Source organism: Cryptotermes secundus, unplaced genomic scaffold (assembly GCF_002891405.2).
Source record: "Cryptotermes secundus unplaced genomic scaffold, Csec_1.0 scaffold50, whole genome shotgun sequence".
NCBI classification, from domain to species: Eukaryota; Metazoa; Arthropoda; class Insecta; order Blattodea; family Kalotermitidae; genus Cryptotermes; species Cryptotermes secundus.
Window position 1 is genome coordinate 1617607 of NW_019721758.1, and position 18894 is coordinate 1636500.

Genomic DNA, 18894 nt, shown 5'->3' on the forward strand with positions numbered 1-18894 from the left:
TGTATAAGAGGTCAATAAATTGAGTCATCAATCCAAACCCCATCTACTGTCAGTTGATCATATGACAATATATTCAGAATATAGGCTAAGAATGATTTTATATTTGACAGAGCACTGTTCTGACAAGGCTCAATCAGTTGTTTCTAACTTTCTAAGCAATCTATTTTGTTTTAAAATGTGCTGGAACTCCGCATTTTAATCTCAGATAATATTCGTGTTGCATCTTCCTTTTTTTATTTACCTCATCCAGACTTTGTGGAACTGTGTACTATTTCATGTCACACCACCTGGCATCTTGGTCTCGGTAACATAAACAACAAGCCCAAGACAGGGGAATACAACTTAGCTTGTCTTTTGCAATATGAGTCGCACATTCACACAGTCAAATTTTTCTCAGCTGAGGACAAATACTGAGAGTTTCTGTATACTTTTAGCATTTTAGTATTCAAACGTGTAACAATATAAACGTAAATTATTTTATATATAGATTGTTATTCAAAGCATATGAACACAGCTTGTTGCTTAGTATGCAGAGTGCAAGTGGAAATGATCATTCCAGCAGTTATGGTAGCAACATTTTCAATAGTTCATGTGCATAACTTTATAATAAATAAAAAAAAAAAAAAAAAGTGTCTGAAGAAAATTTAGCACACTGGATTTCTCTAAACGCCAGTACTTTACAGCTGAAGTTTGTTGTGTAAGCAAGTCGTCGACCATCTTGTGCATCAGCAAGGAGGCAGAAAGGGTACTTCTTTCCAATACAATAATCATGGATAATGCTCCATATTGTGACATGACACCTAACTCAGAATCACAGTATCATCTGATGTCTGTCTACAGTAAAACATAGTGTGTGTTGTTAAAAATAAAGGACAAGGCAGTTTAATGCAAGTCTGTGTGATGCTTAATCTTACACCTTGGAAATATGCTTCATTATCGTAGGAGGTTAAACAGTTCCGTCCAGTGTGACTAGCAAAGATTTTTCTTATCTCAATCCTTCTCCCCTTACATGTTTTATTCTTTATAGAAGGACTGAAATAAGAAAAATTTTTACTAGTCACGCTGGACGGAATTGTTTAACCTCTTATAATATTGTTACTGTGACAGAACAGAATGAAAGGAAACAAATCAAATGCTTCATTATTTCAACTTAAATTCATCCAACAAACATTCCCAAGAAGTCTGGCAGGAACCTATACACATATACATATAACTGACTACATGGAATGAAGAAAATATTTTAAAATAATATAATAAGATGTCTAGTATAGCTATATAAGAGCCAAGTTATGTTTATGTTTTTTAAGCGACACTCTTGATCACATGGAAAAGACAGACAAAAAGAATAGAATCTGCACATGAGATTTCTCAGGTCATTGCTAATAGTAACTTCAAGGGACAGAAAGCCAAATGTGTTACAAGATATCTAATGCCATCCAAGAATATGGTAGCACCAAAGAATTTGGATGAAAGATAGCAGACTACCAAAATTAGAATACTTATACAATTTCAAAGGAAACAGAGATGTGAAAATACCCAGAAGCAGATAGAAATGGATCTCAAGAGGAAGTCACTAATGGCATTAGAAACCAGTTTTTGAGCTTCCATATTAATGTTGCAATGCATCTTTCTGTAACATAGGAGACAACTGGACCCTTTTCATTTTACCACGTTACTGCTTCAAGCAGATAAATTTGTCAAACATGAACTTACATTTTTTTTTTGTGTTTAGTGTAGAACCAGGCAACTTAAACTTCATAATGTTGTATTTTAGCGTCCTGTTGCACTGATTTTTGTCCATGATATGTATGCCGTGTCCGTCTTGTAGTGCACTTAATTTCACCTGTTATTTCACAACATGTTTTAGCAACATAGTGTCATCATCAGGTGCTCCATTTACGTTAATCTATTGCATTGCTTGCCATTATGTCATCGTAAAATTATTTAAAAATATTCGTCAATTATAATAAATTTTTTATACACTAAAATCTTGTTAAGATATTCATCATATATGTCCCAATCCAAACCCACGCATGGTTCCTCCACTATGGGAGTCGTTCCTCTTATACTCCGTGTATATCGTGTCTCATGATGTGTGTTCCCTTTTTGGCTGTAAATAATTTTACAATGACATAATGGCAAGCAATGCAATAGATTAATGTAAATGGAGCACCTGATGATGGCACCATGTTGCCGAAACATGTTGTGAAATAACAGGTGAAATTGAGTGCACTACAAGACGGACACGGCATACATGTCATGAACTTAAACTTCAATAACTGTAAAGATTCCCTCAGTTCCCAATGTCCTACAAATCTTTCGCTTAGCCAACACAGATGTTTTATTCAAAAATGTATATGGTAAGAAACTGCTGCATTTATTCATTACAGAAACTGGAAACTTCTTTTAACATTAGATTAGCAATAATGCAATAAAAGGTATTTTTTTGTTTGACAAAACTGTCATTAAACTGAATTTTATCACAATTCGTTTTAGATACACAGGAAAATGGACAGGCAGATTAAGAAAATAACAACATGGACATCACTGACATTTCACTTGAGCATAATTCACCAAAAGAAGCTGACATGGACATTTACCTGGACATATCATAGCTTTTCTAATAGCCACTGGATCTTTCTTGGACCATTTCTGAACCTCCTCATCCATTTTGGCAATTTTAGCTGGGTTCATTGCCCACAAGCAGCCCTTGCGTTGGCTTCCATTACCTGCTGGCTTCTCTATCTTCTCAAAACATTTATTCAGACTCAAATTATGCCGCACTGAGTTTTTCCACCCATTTGGAGCTGTCTTGAAGTATGGGAAATGTTCACTATGGACAATCACATACACACATAATTAATATATGAAAAAACTTAAAAATTACAATTAATGTAAATAGGGGGGAAAAAAAACAGATGAGGGGAGTGTATGTAGCACCAGAAGGTAGGATGACAGTGAACTGATCATGGTCTGTTTTAAGAGTCCATCCCAGCCACCAGTTAAAGGGACTATAGAAACCATAAAGAACCTATCAGGATAACTGAACTCTGAAAATTTAACTAGGGAAATCCAAAATGCAAAGTAGTGCTAACCTCTTGAACACACTGTTAAGTTGCCTAGATCCATGGAAAATTTCTCACAAACCTGAGTATCATCACACTGAATTATGCAAATAGGACTTAAAATCTAAACCCACATATAAATTACTCTACTTGAAGTGTCTATGAATACATAAAAGCAACAGGAAAATTAATTTCAACAGCAACTTAGACACAGCAGAATACCACTTCCAACTCTAAAAAACTGTGTCCAAACACAGAGATCAAGTATGAACTATCATATGAACAAAGAATATATGTTCTTTTATTAACATCATCAGTATCAAAACTATACAGTGCTGATGATAGGATAATTAATACTAGCCTTCAGGGCACAAGAGTGGATGGAAACAACAGGTTCCTCCAAAACGTTTCCATGTATGCACCGTTTATATGGCGTCACAAGACAGAAGACCATGACCTTAATATTTGCCATAAGAACCTCAAATCTCAAACATTTACCATTCTTAATCATTTTCTTCATTTCAGTGAACATGAGTGTATATGTAAGCAGAAAAATATGACAACAAAGTGTTCTGGGGCTTCTGCAGCTAGAATTTTCATTTGAAAAAAAAAAATCATGTTACATTCCTCTGTTTAATATATGGAGAAATCCACATTCTTACAATACAGGACATGCTGTAAACTAACAGAGGTTCACAGAAACCCACTATTTACTGTAAGTGTGTTCATAGGAGATAAGAATCCTGAAAATGTGAACTACACACCATATTAAACATGAATCACTATTCTACAATATTCCAATCAGGCTCTGAGCATTTAGGGTGTACAATCCATAATGATAAAATATTTTTTTCAAATGGTGGTCCACAGACTATCAATGACCCACAATTTACATAATTTAAATTGAATAACATTATCAGGTGGGAAGCCCTCTTGCTTCGTATTTGGGTAATCCAGCATTAAAGCCTGGTCCAGAAAGAGGTTCACTGTGCCAACAGCAAATCCCTATAGGTAAATGCCAGGACACTGACTGCAACCAAGCCATGGCCCTTTCAAACACATCCTTTCCAAGTATTTATCATTAAACTACACATCAATTATGCAACAATATAAGACACCAAGAATGTCACTCACTAAAAATGTATTTTAATACTTTATAATGTTAAAATCATTAAAATGTCAATAGAACATTAAAAGTATATTTTATACCTTAAAATTGATTATCAAAATTCTGAGTATACAGAAAAAACAAATTAATAAAATGATATATTATTAATATTAGAAATTGACAGGTTGGACTCTGGCCCCCACTATTTCTTGTACTGTACCATTACTGTACCACGTGAAACGGAGAGTACCAGTCCTTATAAAATCCGAAGTTGTTTCACTGCTTCATAATAAGGATGTTAAGAACCACTATTTTTAAAAGAGGCTCTCTTTCCTTAGCCTACACTCTATCTATTCTCCATCTGGAGGCATGTTAGAATACCTCCACTGTAGGCCTGCAAATCGTAGAAGGCAATGAAAAAGGAATTCGGTACCTGGGATTACAACTGGGCCACCCTGTCATGGGGGGACATAAATAGAGGGACCTGGTCCTCTAAGTTGGAATTGGATGCAAGGCAGATGACCTTGTTCTGCAAAAATTACTGCTGCGAAATCCAAAGAAATGAAAACAGGGTTATCTGGCAGAACCTTCTAAAAAAGATTATGGTTCAAAAAGGACTGTTCTACCGGTGATGATGACAAACTATCTACGGTCTCAATAACCATTCTGCTCAAGCACATCCAGACCCATTAATAGTAGAAACGGTCTTCGAAAATGTGTAAACAATGATATCATTGTTATGAATGTTCACTCACCAACAGAATATACAAATTGATGACATAAAGGATAGATTCTATGAAGAACAAGAACATGTATCTGATAAATTCTGAAGTACCCTATGAAAATTTTGTTAGATTTCAATGCCAGGGTAGGGAGGGAAGATATTTTCAAACCAACGACTGGGAATGAGAGTTTGCATGAAATTAGTAATGATAATGGAGTTAGAGTTGTAAACTTTGCCACATCAAAAAATCTTACTGTCAAAAGTACAATGTTCCATCATAACATCCATAAATTTACTTGGACATCTCATGGGAAGATACTCAATCAAATATACCATATTTTGATAAATACGAGACAGCACTCAAGTATACCCGATGTCTGATCATTCAGGGCAGCAGATTATGATACTGACCACTGCCTGGTGGCGGCAAAGGTTAGAGAAAGACTGGCAGTGAGCAAACAAACACATAGAGTTCATATGGAGAGGTTCAATCTCAAGAAATTAAATGAGGTAGAGGGTAAAGAGCAGTGTCATCTTGATATCTCAAATAGGCTTGCGGCTTTCGAAAACTTGGAAACTGAGGTGGATGTTAAATAAAGCTTGGAAAACTATTAGAATATAAAAATGTCTGCCAAAGAGAGTCTAGGTTATTATGAACTGAAGAAGCATAAGCCATGGTTTGAAGACGGATGCTCAAAAATATTAGATCAAACAATGCAGGCCAAATTGCAATGGTTACAGAATCCAAGTGAGTTAAATGGGGATAATCTGAATATAAGACATGAAACCAGCAGGAATTTCAGGAACAAAAAGAGGGAATACCTGAAAGACAAAATTGATGAGCTTGTAATGAACAGTAAGAAGAACATCAGAGACCTGTATAGAGGAATGACTTTCAAAAGGGGTTACCAGCCTAGCAGTAACTTATTGAAGGATGAAAATGGTGATCTGCTTGCAGATTCCCACAACACTGTGAATAGGTGGAGAAACTACTTCTCTCAGTTATTGAATGTACATAGGGTCAGTGCTGTTAGGCAGACAGAAATCCATACAGCTGAGCCGTTAGTACCTGATCCTAGCCCTTGTAAGGTTGAAAGTGCTGTTGAAAAATTGAAATGGTATAAATTGCCAGGTAGTGATCAAATTCCAGCAGAACTTATTCAAGCAGGAGGCGAAATATTATGTTCTAAGATCCATAATCTAATTACTTCTATTTGGCATAAGGAAAAATTGCCTATCAGCGGAAGGAGTCTATTATCGTACCAGTTCACAAGGGTGACAAAACTGAGTGTAGTAAGTATCGGGGTGATTTCACTGCTATCAACTTCATACAAAATTTTGTTCAATATTCTTCTCTCAATACAGATGAAATTATTGGGGATCATCAGTGTGGGTTTCAACATAACAGATCAACTACAGACCAGATCTTTTGCATTCATTAGATATTGGTGAAAAAATGGGAGTACAATGAGACAGTACATCAGCTATTCATACACTTCAAGGTTACCATTCTGTTAGGAGGGAAGTATTGTACAATATTCTGATAAGGTTTGGGATACCCATGAAACTAGTTAGGTTGATTAAAATGTGTTTAAACGAAACGTATAGTAAAGTCCGTGTAGGTAAACATTTGTCTGATAAATTTCCTATCCAGAATGGTCCAAAACAAGGAGATGCTTTATTGGCACTCCTTTTCAACTTTGCTTTAGAATATGCCATTATGAAGGTCCAGGGAAACCTGGTGGGACTGAAATTAAACGGGACACATCAGCTGTTGACCTATGCCGATGATGTGAATCTACTGGGTGATAATGTAGATACCATAAAGAAAAACACACAAACTTTAATTGATGCAAGTAAAGAGGTTGATCTAGAAGTAAACACAGAGAAAACTAAGTATATGTTGCTGTCTTGTCACCAAAATACAGGGCTGAATCATGACATAAAGATAGGAAAGAGATGTTTTGAAAATGTGGCACAGTTCAGATACAAGGTGGTCCAAATATGACCAGGACTGATTTGTGTGTAAACAAGCTGCACTGCACAGCAGCTGTCTGACCTTGAGAGATTGAAGCCACAACCTCCACCCTCCCTCCTGTTCATGTTAGAACCTGTTCAGTGATCAAATTCATTGCTGGAGAAAATGTTCCATCCGCTGAAATTCACCACAGACTCCAACAACAGTATGGGGAAGAGTGTCTCTCATGGACCCATGTGTTTAAGTGGTGTAAGTGCTTCAGAGAGCGCGTGGAGAATGAACCGCATGATCATTGGCCCCANCAAGGTGGTCCAAATATGACCAGGACTGATTTGTGTGTAAACAAGCTGCACTGCACAGCAGCTGTCTGACCTTGAGAGATTGAAGCCACAACCTCCACCCTCCCTCCTGTTCATGTTAGAACCTGTTCAGTGATCAAATTCATTGCTGGAGAAAATGTTCCATCCGCTGAAATTCACCACAGACTCCAACAACAGTATGGGGAAGAGTGTCTCTCATGGACCCATGTGTTTAAGTGGTGTAAGTGCTTCAGAGAGCGCGTGGAGAATGAACCGCATGATCATTGGCCCCATGAACATCCATCACCGAGCCTAACATTGATTGTGCAGACGCGCTTATTTGTGAGAATAGGCACATCACTATCAAGGANCTGACCTTGAGAGATTGAAGCCACAACCTCCACCCTCCCTCCTGTTCATGTTAGAACCTGTTCAGTGATCAAATTCATTGCTGGAGAAAATGTTCCATCCGCTGAAATTCACCACAGACTCCAACAACAGTATGGGGAAGAGTGTCTCTCATGGACCCATGTGTTTAAGTGGTGTAAGTGCTTCAGAGAGCGCGTGGAGAATGAACCGCATGATCATTGGCCCCATGAACATCCATCACCGAGCCTAACATTGATTGTGCAGACGCGCTTATTTGTGAGAATAGGCACATCACTATCAAGGAACTTGGAGCAATGCTGTCCGTCAGAGTTGGTAGTGTAGAAGACATCGTGAAATACCACCTGCACTATCGCAAGGTGAATGCATGGTGGGTACCATGCACTTTGACGGACGTGAACAAAATGGTGCGCATGCAAGCTGCCAGTCTTCTACTACAGTAGTCTGAAGACGAAGGTGATGCATTTTTGAAGTCTATAGTGACCACCAATGAAACATGGGTCCACTACTTCATTCCAGAGTCCCAGCAGTCATCATGCAAGTGCCTGCATACCAGTTCTCCCAAACCCAAGAGAGTGCAGAGGAGCTGTTTGGCAGGAAAAGTGATGGCAACGTTCTTCAGGGACTAGCAGGAGGTTATTCATGTAGACTTTCTGACAGATGCCAGAACAGTCAATGCAGCTTATTACTCAGGCCTCCTTGCAACAGACGTGAAGGAAAAGATCCGATCAAAGCGGAAGACAGGTGGAGAGGAGGTTGCCTTCCTTCAAGACAATGCATGCCCCCATACGGTCAAAACAATGGAAACCCTCCTGAAATTGAAATGGAACACTCTGACTCATCCGCTGTACAGTTCCGATTTGAACCCCAAGTGATTTATACCTGTTTGGAAGGCTCAAATCAGACTTGCAAGGCATGCGGTTTGTGGACGACGCCGTCGTCCAGACTGTTCGGGAGTGGATATGCTGCCAACCACAAGCCTTTTTTGAAAAGGGCATCAGGATGCTTCCAGAACGTTGGAAAAAATGCGTTGACTCCAGAGGGGAGTACGTTGAAGAATGACATGTGCAAGTAAGTGTTCGGCAATTATGGCTTAAAAAAAAAAAATCAGTCCCAGTCATATTTGAACCACCTTGTATTTGGGAACGATAATAAATCGAAACCTGATTAAGGAGGAAATTAAGAGGGGATTGAACTCAGGTAATGCTTGCTACCATTCAGTCCAGAACCTTTTGTCTTCTTCTCTGCTGTCCAAAAACATAAAAATTAGAATATATAAAACTATAATTTTGCCTGTGGTTCTGTATGGGTGTGAAACTTGGTCTCGTGACATTAAGGGAGGAACATAGACTGAGTGTGTTTAAGAACAGGGTGTTGAGGAGAACATCTGGACCGAAGAGAGATGTAGTGATGGGAGGTTGGAGAAAACTGCATAATGTGGAGCTTCATAACTTGTACTCTACTCCAAGTATAATTAGAATGATCAAGTCAAGGAGGATGAGGTGGGCAGGGCATGTAGCACAAATAGGGGAGACGAGGAATGTGCATAGAATATTGGTGGGAAAGCGAGAAGGAAAGAGACCACTGGGAAGACCAAGGTGTAGGTGGGTGGACAATATTAAAATCGATCTTAGAGAGATAGGATGGGACGGTATGGATTGGATTGATCTGGCTCAGGATAGGGACCAGTGGAGGGTTCTTGTGAACCCGGTAATGAACCTTCGGGTTCCATAAAATGCTGGGAAATTCTTGAGTAGCTGCAGAAATGGTGGCTCCTCCAGAAGGGCTCAGCTCCATGAGTGTGTGTATTTCTAAGAATTAATAACTCAGGAGTGATAAAGTTAATGGCATGCCAGTAGTTATTACAAAAATATTACCTTACTATGAATGTTCCTACAACTGTTTTAACTATTTTAATTCTTCAAAATTGTTTAACTTTGTATTATATTTTATGCAATATTTTAATAACAGTGCGATCATCTGAGAGCCAGGTGAAGCAACACCTTTTCTTGCCATGTTGGAACATGGAGATACAAGCTTCTGGTGGAACTGAGAATCCAAGAGTGTATACACATCATAATTTTTCTTTAAATTGTGCTATTAAATCAATAAATAATTACCATAAAACAAGCTTATGTGCTGTATGACAGCCCACTCATAAATCCAAAACCCCAAGTTGTCACTCATATTGTATTTGGGCAGAAGGTACTTTTCATTCCAGTTACTAATTTCTTGTCAGCTGTTACCATTTTAGTAACTATTTGTATTGTGTATTTTTAATGTAGTAAGCACTCAGTCATCCAGTTGTGATATTTCTTGCTTCAGAATGGAATGAGTTGAATGAATGAATGTATGAGGGGTAGGCCTTCTCAGCCCTTGCACTGCGACATACAGTGGTCTGTGGAATGAGTTACATAATGGATCAAGTTTTATATACAATATCTGCATCATAAGCCTATGTATGAAAACTATGAGAAGTTTCTGGCATAAATTTCATGATCTTACAGTTCCACACAGAACTATTATTCACATGTTCATAAATAAATCAAGACAGACGGGTTCACAGATGGACAAAAATGAAAACATGGAATGCCCATAAAAAAGAAATTGGATGTACTTGGTGCTTGACTTGAACATTCTCCCTGAATATCACTCAAGGCACCTTGCATAGGAAATGATGGTTTCAACTTTGATGTTTGCTTTATTTCAGAAAAAGGAACTTATCATGCTAATATCAGTATTTTAAAGAGGTACCAGGAATGTATAAAAACAGGGAGCATATCCTGGAAATTCCACTGACATTCTCATTCTTGGCTGCCCATCCGAAAGGGGGAAGCTCAAATTCTTCTGTTTGGGATGAAGACAAATTGTGGTGGGCTCTGAAACGATCGCACCCTATGACAACACTCAAAAAGATACTTACCACATGAAATTATATATTTCTGAGACTGGCAAACTTCCTGTCTTGCTGTTCTTTAAAGCCATTGCAATAAGACAGGAATAGGAGTATGCAGGCTTTGGATACGGTCTCTCGTCATAATCTACATCAGCAGCAAAATGTTTTGTATTATTGTTTAAATGTGGTTGTCTCTTGTGGCTGCTTTGATGCTGAGAAACAGACACAGTTCTTACATTGCTCACTTGAATATGGGTTAAATGTTTTTGCTGGGATGTTTTTGTACTACTGCTTATTACTGGGACGGTTTTGATCAATGACGAGGAAAGTCCACTACTATTCGAGGTGCTCACATGACTTGATTGTGATGATATTGATGGATTTGTTATCCTTATTGTAGTAGATGCCTGTTGACGAGACTGAGTTGACGAGCTACTAGATGAAGCTGTTGTTGTTAGAGTTCTTACTGAATTAGTTGTATTTTCAGCTCGTGATGAGGCATCTGAAGATGAAAGTGATTTCTGTTCTTCAACAGGTGACAAAGATGATGCAGAGGATGACGACGTGATTAATAAATTTGAACTTGAACTGTTATAAATATTTGTAAATGCAGTTGTTGGCGGAACTGTAACCAAAGTCATTGGCATTACACTGCTTGGGTTCACCATCATTGCTGCAGCGTCACTACCTACAAAATCCAAGTTAAAATTTGAATTTGAAGAATTGCTGTTTCCACTGTGAAGGCAGCCATTGCTTGTGAACCACATATGCATGTCACCAGGTCCACCTAAAGCTTCATCTAAATCAAGAGGTGGTAATTCACTAAGTGACAGACTTAAATCTGCGCCTCCTAACACACTCTCTATTTCTGTTTTTATATCACAATCCAACATTTCCTGTAATGACAGAGTGTCCTGTGTGCTTAGGTAAAGATCCATCTTGAGATTCCACTGGCTCCTAGAACAGAAAAAAATATGACTTGAGATTTACCAAGTTGATTCTTTCTTTCAAGATGCAACTGGTATACAGCAACCAAACTTTCATAAAAAGTGTCTTAAACTTATTTTCTCAGGCGTTTAAACACATTCTTACAAATGTATCAGTAAGAGTACACCCCAACACTGAAATATAACAGTTACAACATATTAGATTTCCTGCATGCAAACACAGCCAAATTATCTTCCTACTTCATAAACATCTGAAGATGTTCTATAATGGCTATGAATAAATGAACAAGCAAGAGGCAGGCCTACAGAAATGCATACTGTGCATTTCTATAACAGCTAACTTCAAAACAAGTCACTTTTAAACCTATAAATCCATGAACAGAGGCTAATTAATTTAATATGTATTAGGAATTTTATTCCATCACTATTTACACTCTGAACACATGACTTTCATTTCCTCTGCATTAAAGAAGGAAAACTTGTCCACAGATTTTAAAAATCAAACATTTTGACAGTCAAAATGAAGACATTACAGGAATGATGACAGAAGTGTTAAGAGATCAATTTCTAACATTCTCACTACCAAGACTAGTGCCAGAGACTAGGAAAGATTTGCCAAGTAGTTCTGCCGTGAAGACCTGGAAAACCAAGTATTGCAAAGCAAATATTTGGCATGGTTGTCACCTATACCAATTACATGTAAATAGATCACATTCATTCATTTATTTTAAAATTCCATGAATCCTCTCTGGTCACAATGTGCCTAGGATGTAGAACATGTCAGATTACTATATGTACTGCAATAACTAATGTAGGTAAATAGTTATCATTGTCACAATCATGTTGTAAAAACTAAATCATAATATATACAATGCGATAGCAGTCTAAAATATACAATTCATAAAATTGAAAAATTAGTATATAATAAGAATTCCATAGGTACAAACGTAAAATACTATTATTAATACCTTGTATTTAGTATTAGTTGTTAAAATAATTCTTATACAGCATGGAAATTAAATTAACCATTTAAATAGCAGATGGATTACACGTCCGTGTCTTCAGTATACTGATAATATTCATTCATCGACTAAAAAGAATGTTGACATAAGAACCTCTTCAGTGTAGATTTAAAAGTTTTAACATTATTGGCTAAGGTCTTTATTGACTGAGGCAGGTGACTGTACACTTTGATGCCTGTTATGTATGTTCCATTATTAAATTCTGCTGTTTTCACAGCAGGAACATGTAAGTCATCATGGGTTCAAGTTACATATTCGTGAATCTCATTATTGGAATTGAATATATGTTTGTTATTTATTATGAAGAGAAGTAATGAATATATATATATAGTGAATATAATGTCATTATTTCCAATTGCTTAAAGATATTCCNAAAAATATTCCTACAAGAATATAATGCCATGCTATTATCTGTATTTATCGTTTTGGGAAGATCATGTATGTACAGCAAGAAAATCAGGGGATCAAGAATCGAGCCCTGTGGTACCCCATAGTTTACTTTCTCCCATCTAGATGAATTATCACTATCAGTTGTATGTCCCAGAGCAACTCTTTGCTGTCTGTCAGTCACATGAGATTCGATTAGTGTTTTAAAAATACCATGTACTCCATAAAATTCAAGTGTATCCAATAGAATTCCATGGTTTACACAATCAAAGGCCTTTCGTAGGTTGCAAAAAATGCCTCCCACAATTTGCTTATTATTCATAGCTGTGGAGATACAGTTAATCAATGAAAATGCTGCCTTGATCAATAAATTACTTGGGGATTCATGGCAGCAGTCATCAATATGTTGTCTCACGTTATCCAGTGTTGTTGGAACATTGCACAACGCCATTTAGTTCCCCATAAAGAAATTCAATGGTGTGAAGTCAAGAGAATGAGTGAGACAACTTCTTGGTCCACTATGAACAATACAACAATCGAGATATACTCTAGTATTTTTTATTGCTAGTGGGGTGGGACTAAGTCCCTTGTACTGCGGCCACTTCTGGCCTATTGTACCAGCCCCAGATGATAGGTGAGGGTGATGGTGGAGCAATTGGTAGAATGAAGATTGGCAGGGGAAACTGAAGTACTCGGAGAAAACCTGCTCCAGCACCACTTCGTCCACCACAAATCCCACTTGACCAGACTCGGGATCAAACCCGGGCCGCAGTGGTGGGAATATACTCTAGTAAGTATAGTGCATACAATTCCATTATGTAGGCTTCAATGTTCTCACAGCAGTGGTTATGAGGAGTTCTGTCTTTTGGGATATAACTCTGTGTAGTCTGTTGACAGTTAACCATCTTTCCTCTGCAATGTCAGCTGACTTTCAATGGACTACATCGCATTATATGCCAGAAAAAAGAACTCTTCAACTGCATTAGGTGCTGGATGGCAATCATGTTAGTATCACATCCACATTAAATTTCTCAGCAGTATCTTGTAAAAGAGGAGGCAGGATGTTTAAACCTTCAGTTCCGGGCTTGGTGCAAAGCACCCCAGCAGTTTCTGGACCCCGCCAGGGTCCGTGCACTGTACGCTTAGTGTAGCGCTATGATTCAGCTCTTGTTTTGAACTATTGTTTTTCATGTAAAGTAATTCTTTTGACATGAAATTAAAGAGGAAGTTTCTGGCTCTCATTTCCTATATTCGTTGTCCACTTTGAACTTCCTGCAGGAGTTGTAATACATATGGATTCTTTGAAAAAGTTTTCCATTTGAACACTTGGTGCACCTGTTACCATACAAACCTACCTCTGCCTTGGGGAATTTTTATGAACTAAATATGTTAGATTGATACTGTGTACTATCCTCTATCCTGATCGAACGAAAAGTCGATTCTCTTGAGGCATATTCTGAACTGTGCTGCTTCCACATTGGAATTTGTAACTACAAGAAGACACGTGAAGAATCTACTAGACTTTGAGCCGTGATGCTGATTCTAAGTGTGTTATGACTGCTACTGGCAAATGATAAACAGTTCACTATATGAATGATACCATTGTAATCCCCCTTTGTTCTATAAATACACATCATGCAGTCTGGTTAGTCAAGGCCAGCAGCAAGGAGCAAAGTGGCCAGCTGTGTTGTGTCATGACCAGTGAAGAATATATATATTTCAAACCGAAACAGAATACGGTTTTATCAGATTCAGAGTTATACACTGAAAATGGATGTTTTTGCTGTTCTTGATACGGTAAATGACAGAATCAAGAATAGCACAAACATCCATTGGGAGAATATGCAAAACTGTAAGGAACAAACAGAAAATTTCTGAATGTGATAATACGAGGGGGGACCCAAAAATAACCGGAAACGACCTGTTGCGCGCGCATGCTTTGTAGTTACGAGTTGTGCTGCTAGGTGGTGTTAGCTGGGGGTCTCCCGCGACTGTTAGTGAGCTGGCGTCAGTCTTAGTTAAGTGGTTTGTCTGTGGTGTGCGTTCCTGTTTCAACCCTTTGGCGATTAGTGAGATGGCCGACCAGAAGGAACAAAGAGTGTGCGTGAAATTTTGCTTTCTGTTAGGGAAAACTGCAGCCGAGACTGTTGGGATGCTTCGGCAAGCCTTTAATGATGATGCTTTGGGGAAATCACAGGTCTACGAGTGGTTTTCCCGTTTCAAATCTGGCAACATGTCAACAGAAGACATGCCACGCCCCGGGCGTCCTTCGACAGGAAGAAATGACGAAAACATTGCCAAAATCAAACGTGCAATTGATGAAGATCGTCGAAAGACCATTGACCAACTTTCTGAGGAAACGAACATCTCATGGAGCACGGTCCAGCGAATTTTAACCGAAGGTTTGCACATGAGACGGGTGTCTGCAAAATTTGTTCCTCGCTTGCTCGGAGATGACCAAAGAGAAAACCGCGTGAATGTTTGCCGCGACTTGAAGAGTGAAGTGCAGTTTTCCCTAACAGAAAGCAAAATTTCACGCACACTCTTTGTTCCTTCTGGTCGGCCATCTCACTAATCGCCAAAGGGTTGAAACAGGAACGCACACAACAGAGCACCACAGACAAACCACTTAACTCAGACTGACGCCAGCTCACTAACAGTTGCGGGAGACCCCCAGCTAACACCACCTAGCAGCACAACTCGTAACTACAAAGCATGCCCGCGCAACAGGTCGTTTCCGGTTATTTTTGGGTCCCCCTTCGTACGTAGGAATAACACAAGGAAAAGAATAGCTCAATTGTCAATCAGAATTCAGTTAATTGAGGGACTCTCTGTGAAATATGCTAGTGCCGGGTCGACATTCATCCGACAAAACAGTGCCCCGTCTAAGAGAAAGAAATTTTATAAGCAAGATTCCACCAACTGCGATTAAGTCAAAACCACAGTAACGGCGTGTTGTGCCAAAAATTGTGTACTGGTGTGACGTAGGACCCTGTGCGGAATGTTTTCATGACTAACACACCCAGCTGAACTTCTAAGGTAATATGATACTATCATTAATAATTTTATAGGCTTACTGTGCCAAGAAATAATTTTAAAGCAGCGTGGATCAATACACCGATTCTATATACATTTCTGAACCTAGTGTGAAAATTACAAAAATAGAACTTCAGTGTTTCACAATTTATTACACTTTAAAGGAAATGTTGCACTCTCCGATTTAAATATTTAAATATCCTCCGGCAGAGGAGTTGAGTAGGAATTTATATGCCCACTGGCGTTGAAGTTCACCATTTACATTCACTTCAATAAAATAAGGACTAATAATATGGTTTCCAATGACTCCACACCATACATTTACGCTCCTTTGGCACTGATACTGAACTAGTTGAAACCATCATGGGATCTCTGCAGCCCAGCAACACACATTTCTAGTATTCACTTGGCTGTCATCTGTGAATGTAGCTTCAATGGTAAAAAGAACATTTTGGAAAAAGGTCTACAACTGTTGCTATAACCACTGAGAAAGCTACACAATTCTGAAAATCATTCCCAAGCAGTTCTTGGCATAATAATATATGATGAGGGTGAAACTTATAATGTTTAAGAATGCATGTGTGAACTTCTGTTAGAAATTTTAGGATAACTCATTGTGTACTATTTGCAACTGCAACTAAAATAACAACTTTAGCAGCTATGTCTGTATGAGTTTCAAGCCAATCTTGGTTCTGTGGATTAATATTTCCTGTTTACAAGAGGTGGCTGAGTCTTTTTCAGAACATCTCACTGTGTACAGCTGCTACAGTGACCAATATTTTTTTCCACATTCCCCAAAGATATGAAGCAGTTCAACTTTCTCTCTTTTACTGTATACCATGAATCAGAGTTTTAACCCAATGCGTTCCTTACGATGCTAAAAATATGACTGAATAATCTGCAGTACTGCTCTTTGGGTACTTTCTTGTGTTACTTACACTGAGGCAATCACTGTTTACAAAAGACCATTAAGCATAAGATTTGTCACATCTTGCTAAGTTCTCATAATCAGAATGGTGCAGTCAAACAGGATGACTTCATACCACCTACACCAACATCTCAAACATTTCATTTCTGATGCACTTTGTTAAGCTCTCTGAATCAGAATGGTATTTTGGACTTACTGAATTTGTCAAATAAAAAAATAGGGTGCTATTTATAAAATCAGCAGTGACCCTGGTATTTCATTACAAGGAAAAAAATGTCAATAACGAACTGCATAAGATATCATGCGTCCCCCTTGAAACTGAACCTTTATCTGAAACTGACGGCCAGGAGAACTATGATACGGAACACAAATGTATGAGACCTGCAATCTGTTCTTAAATAAATTTATAAGTTTGACTAATTTTCTCTGAACTCTCTGCAGGTTTGATAAGAATTTCAGATGCTTAGATAATGCATAACTTGGAGTTTACTGTACTTCTGTATTGAAATAAACAAAATTAAGGGTAACTCTATGTGCAAAAATTAAGTGTAATTAAGTGTAAGGAAGAATATTTGTTGCCAACTGAAGTTCTTGCAATGTAGCCAACAAAGAAAAAGTCTATTCCTCAATTTCTTAGTGTTTCCATTATTTTCTCCATCCCCTGTATATACCAAAAAGTATACCGCGCTTAAGAACTGCTGGATTTACATGGTTTTTAACTCATATGGAAACAACATCTAATTAACTGTGCAGACTGGGAACTTACTGTCTCTTTTAGGAACAGAAAAATCAAGGGAAATAAATCCTATGACTTCCTAATAATTTCAGCAAATTGCCAGAGAAATGTGTTTGTAAAAGTCTATGACGTGAGGATTTTTGTCCCGAGTTGTTCTGGATGGATGTCTCAGCAAAATATCATAGTACTTACTGAACTTTACAGGTATGTCACACTTTTGGTAGGCAAATGTATGGCAGAAAGGTCCTCTATGTTTAATGAGATCTTTGATATGGCAGTTCTGGTTCAAATTATGCACTGAAACAAAATCTAGTAACTTCATGATGATGACATAATGATCTAGGCCACAATCTGATGCACCATCTGAGGTTTTAGACATTTATTTCTTGCCCTTTAGTAGATGGTGATTATAGATTACTGTAATTGTCAATAAAACAAGATGCACAGCCCTTTCAGAACTTTGGATTATTATCTGCATTCTGAGACTAGAGATTACATGAGAGGTCCCACTGACAAACTAGAGGATAACAAACGTGAAATGTCTTAACAATACTGCTCACAAATGGTGATTATTAAATAAACTTCTTTATTTCATTTTACTTAAAGTTTCACATTTTCTGAATTTACTACGCTGCAAACTTCTGGCAGCTGTGATCAATGACAACATAAACCACCCCATAACCTTCTGGCATAACAGGATATGATTGTCAAACTGATAACATGATTTTGGATTCTGTGTTTTGAGTTCCTATTCTTATACCAAGATTAATTCATGTCTTCCAGAATATATTTTGTACTACTCACACAACAATTCAACTACTGCGGGCTTCACATTCAAATCACATCCTTCCCAAAAAGTTTTACACATTCAAAAAATGTGTTTCCTGCAGGACTACCTTTATCAACTACACTTAAATCTGCTGCTACAGTGCGTACAATCAAGTGCGCGCCGCAGCTGCAATTTGCCATGAGTCATACCACCGCAGAACGGATGCAACTCCTCCCCGCGACTGCAGTGCTCCTACGCCGATGGTTGCATAATCGGAACCCGAGGTTGCATTAAACAGTCAGTCTTTGTCTTGCTGTGGAAGTGGAGTGGAATGTTTACAGCTGTCGACAGACGGTGGAAATGAAGTTCACTATTAAACAGCGTGTGTTTATTGTCGAAACTATTGCAAGGAAAAACATTTACAGAAAATTCGCACGTAGGTTTCGTCAGAAATATCCTGACTCGCCAGTTCCCACAAAGTCGTGTGTAAACAGGCTTCTGAAAAAGTGGCGGGCCACAGGTTCAGTGAGTGACAAGAAGAAGCAATCGAAGAGAACTGTGCTGACTGAAGAAAAGGTTAAGGATATTCAGGCAAGATCACAGAACAGATCA

At 38.1% G+C, this 18894-nt stretch overlaps 1 protein-coding gene across 2 annotated transcripts in view; it reads right to left on the reverse strand.

The window, feature by feature from the left end:
- LOC111875622 (forkhead box protein A2-A) overlaps nucleotides 1-18894 on the reverse strand; it is a 28995-nt gene that overhangs the window by 5544 nt on the left and 4557 nt on the right. For both annotated transcript variants that reach the window (XM_033755881.1, XM_023872003.2), the window contains exons 2-3: nucleotides 10485-11414; nucleotides 2601-2833 (exon numbers count right to left, since the gene is read on the reverse strand). In XM_033755881.1, coding sequence (XP_033611772.1) covers nucleotides 2601-2833; nucleotides 10485-11395 — 1144 coding nt within the window. In that variant the 5' untranslated portion in view covers nucleotides 11396-11414. The remainder of the gene's footprint in view (nucleotides 1-2600; nucleotides 2834-10484; nucleotides 11415-18894) is intronic.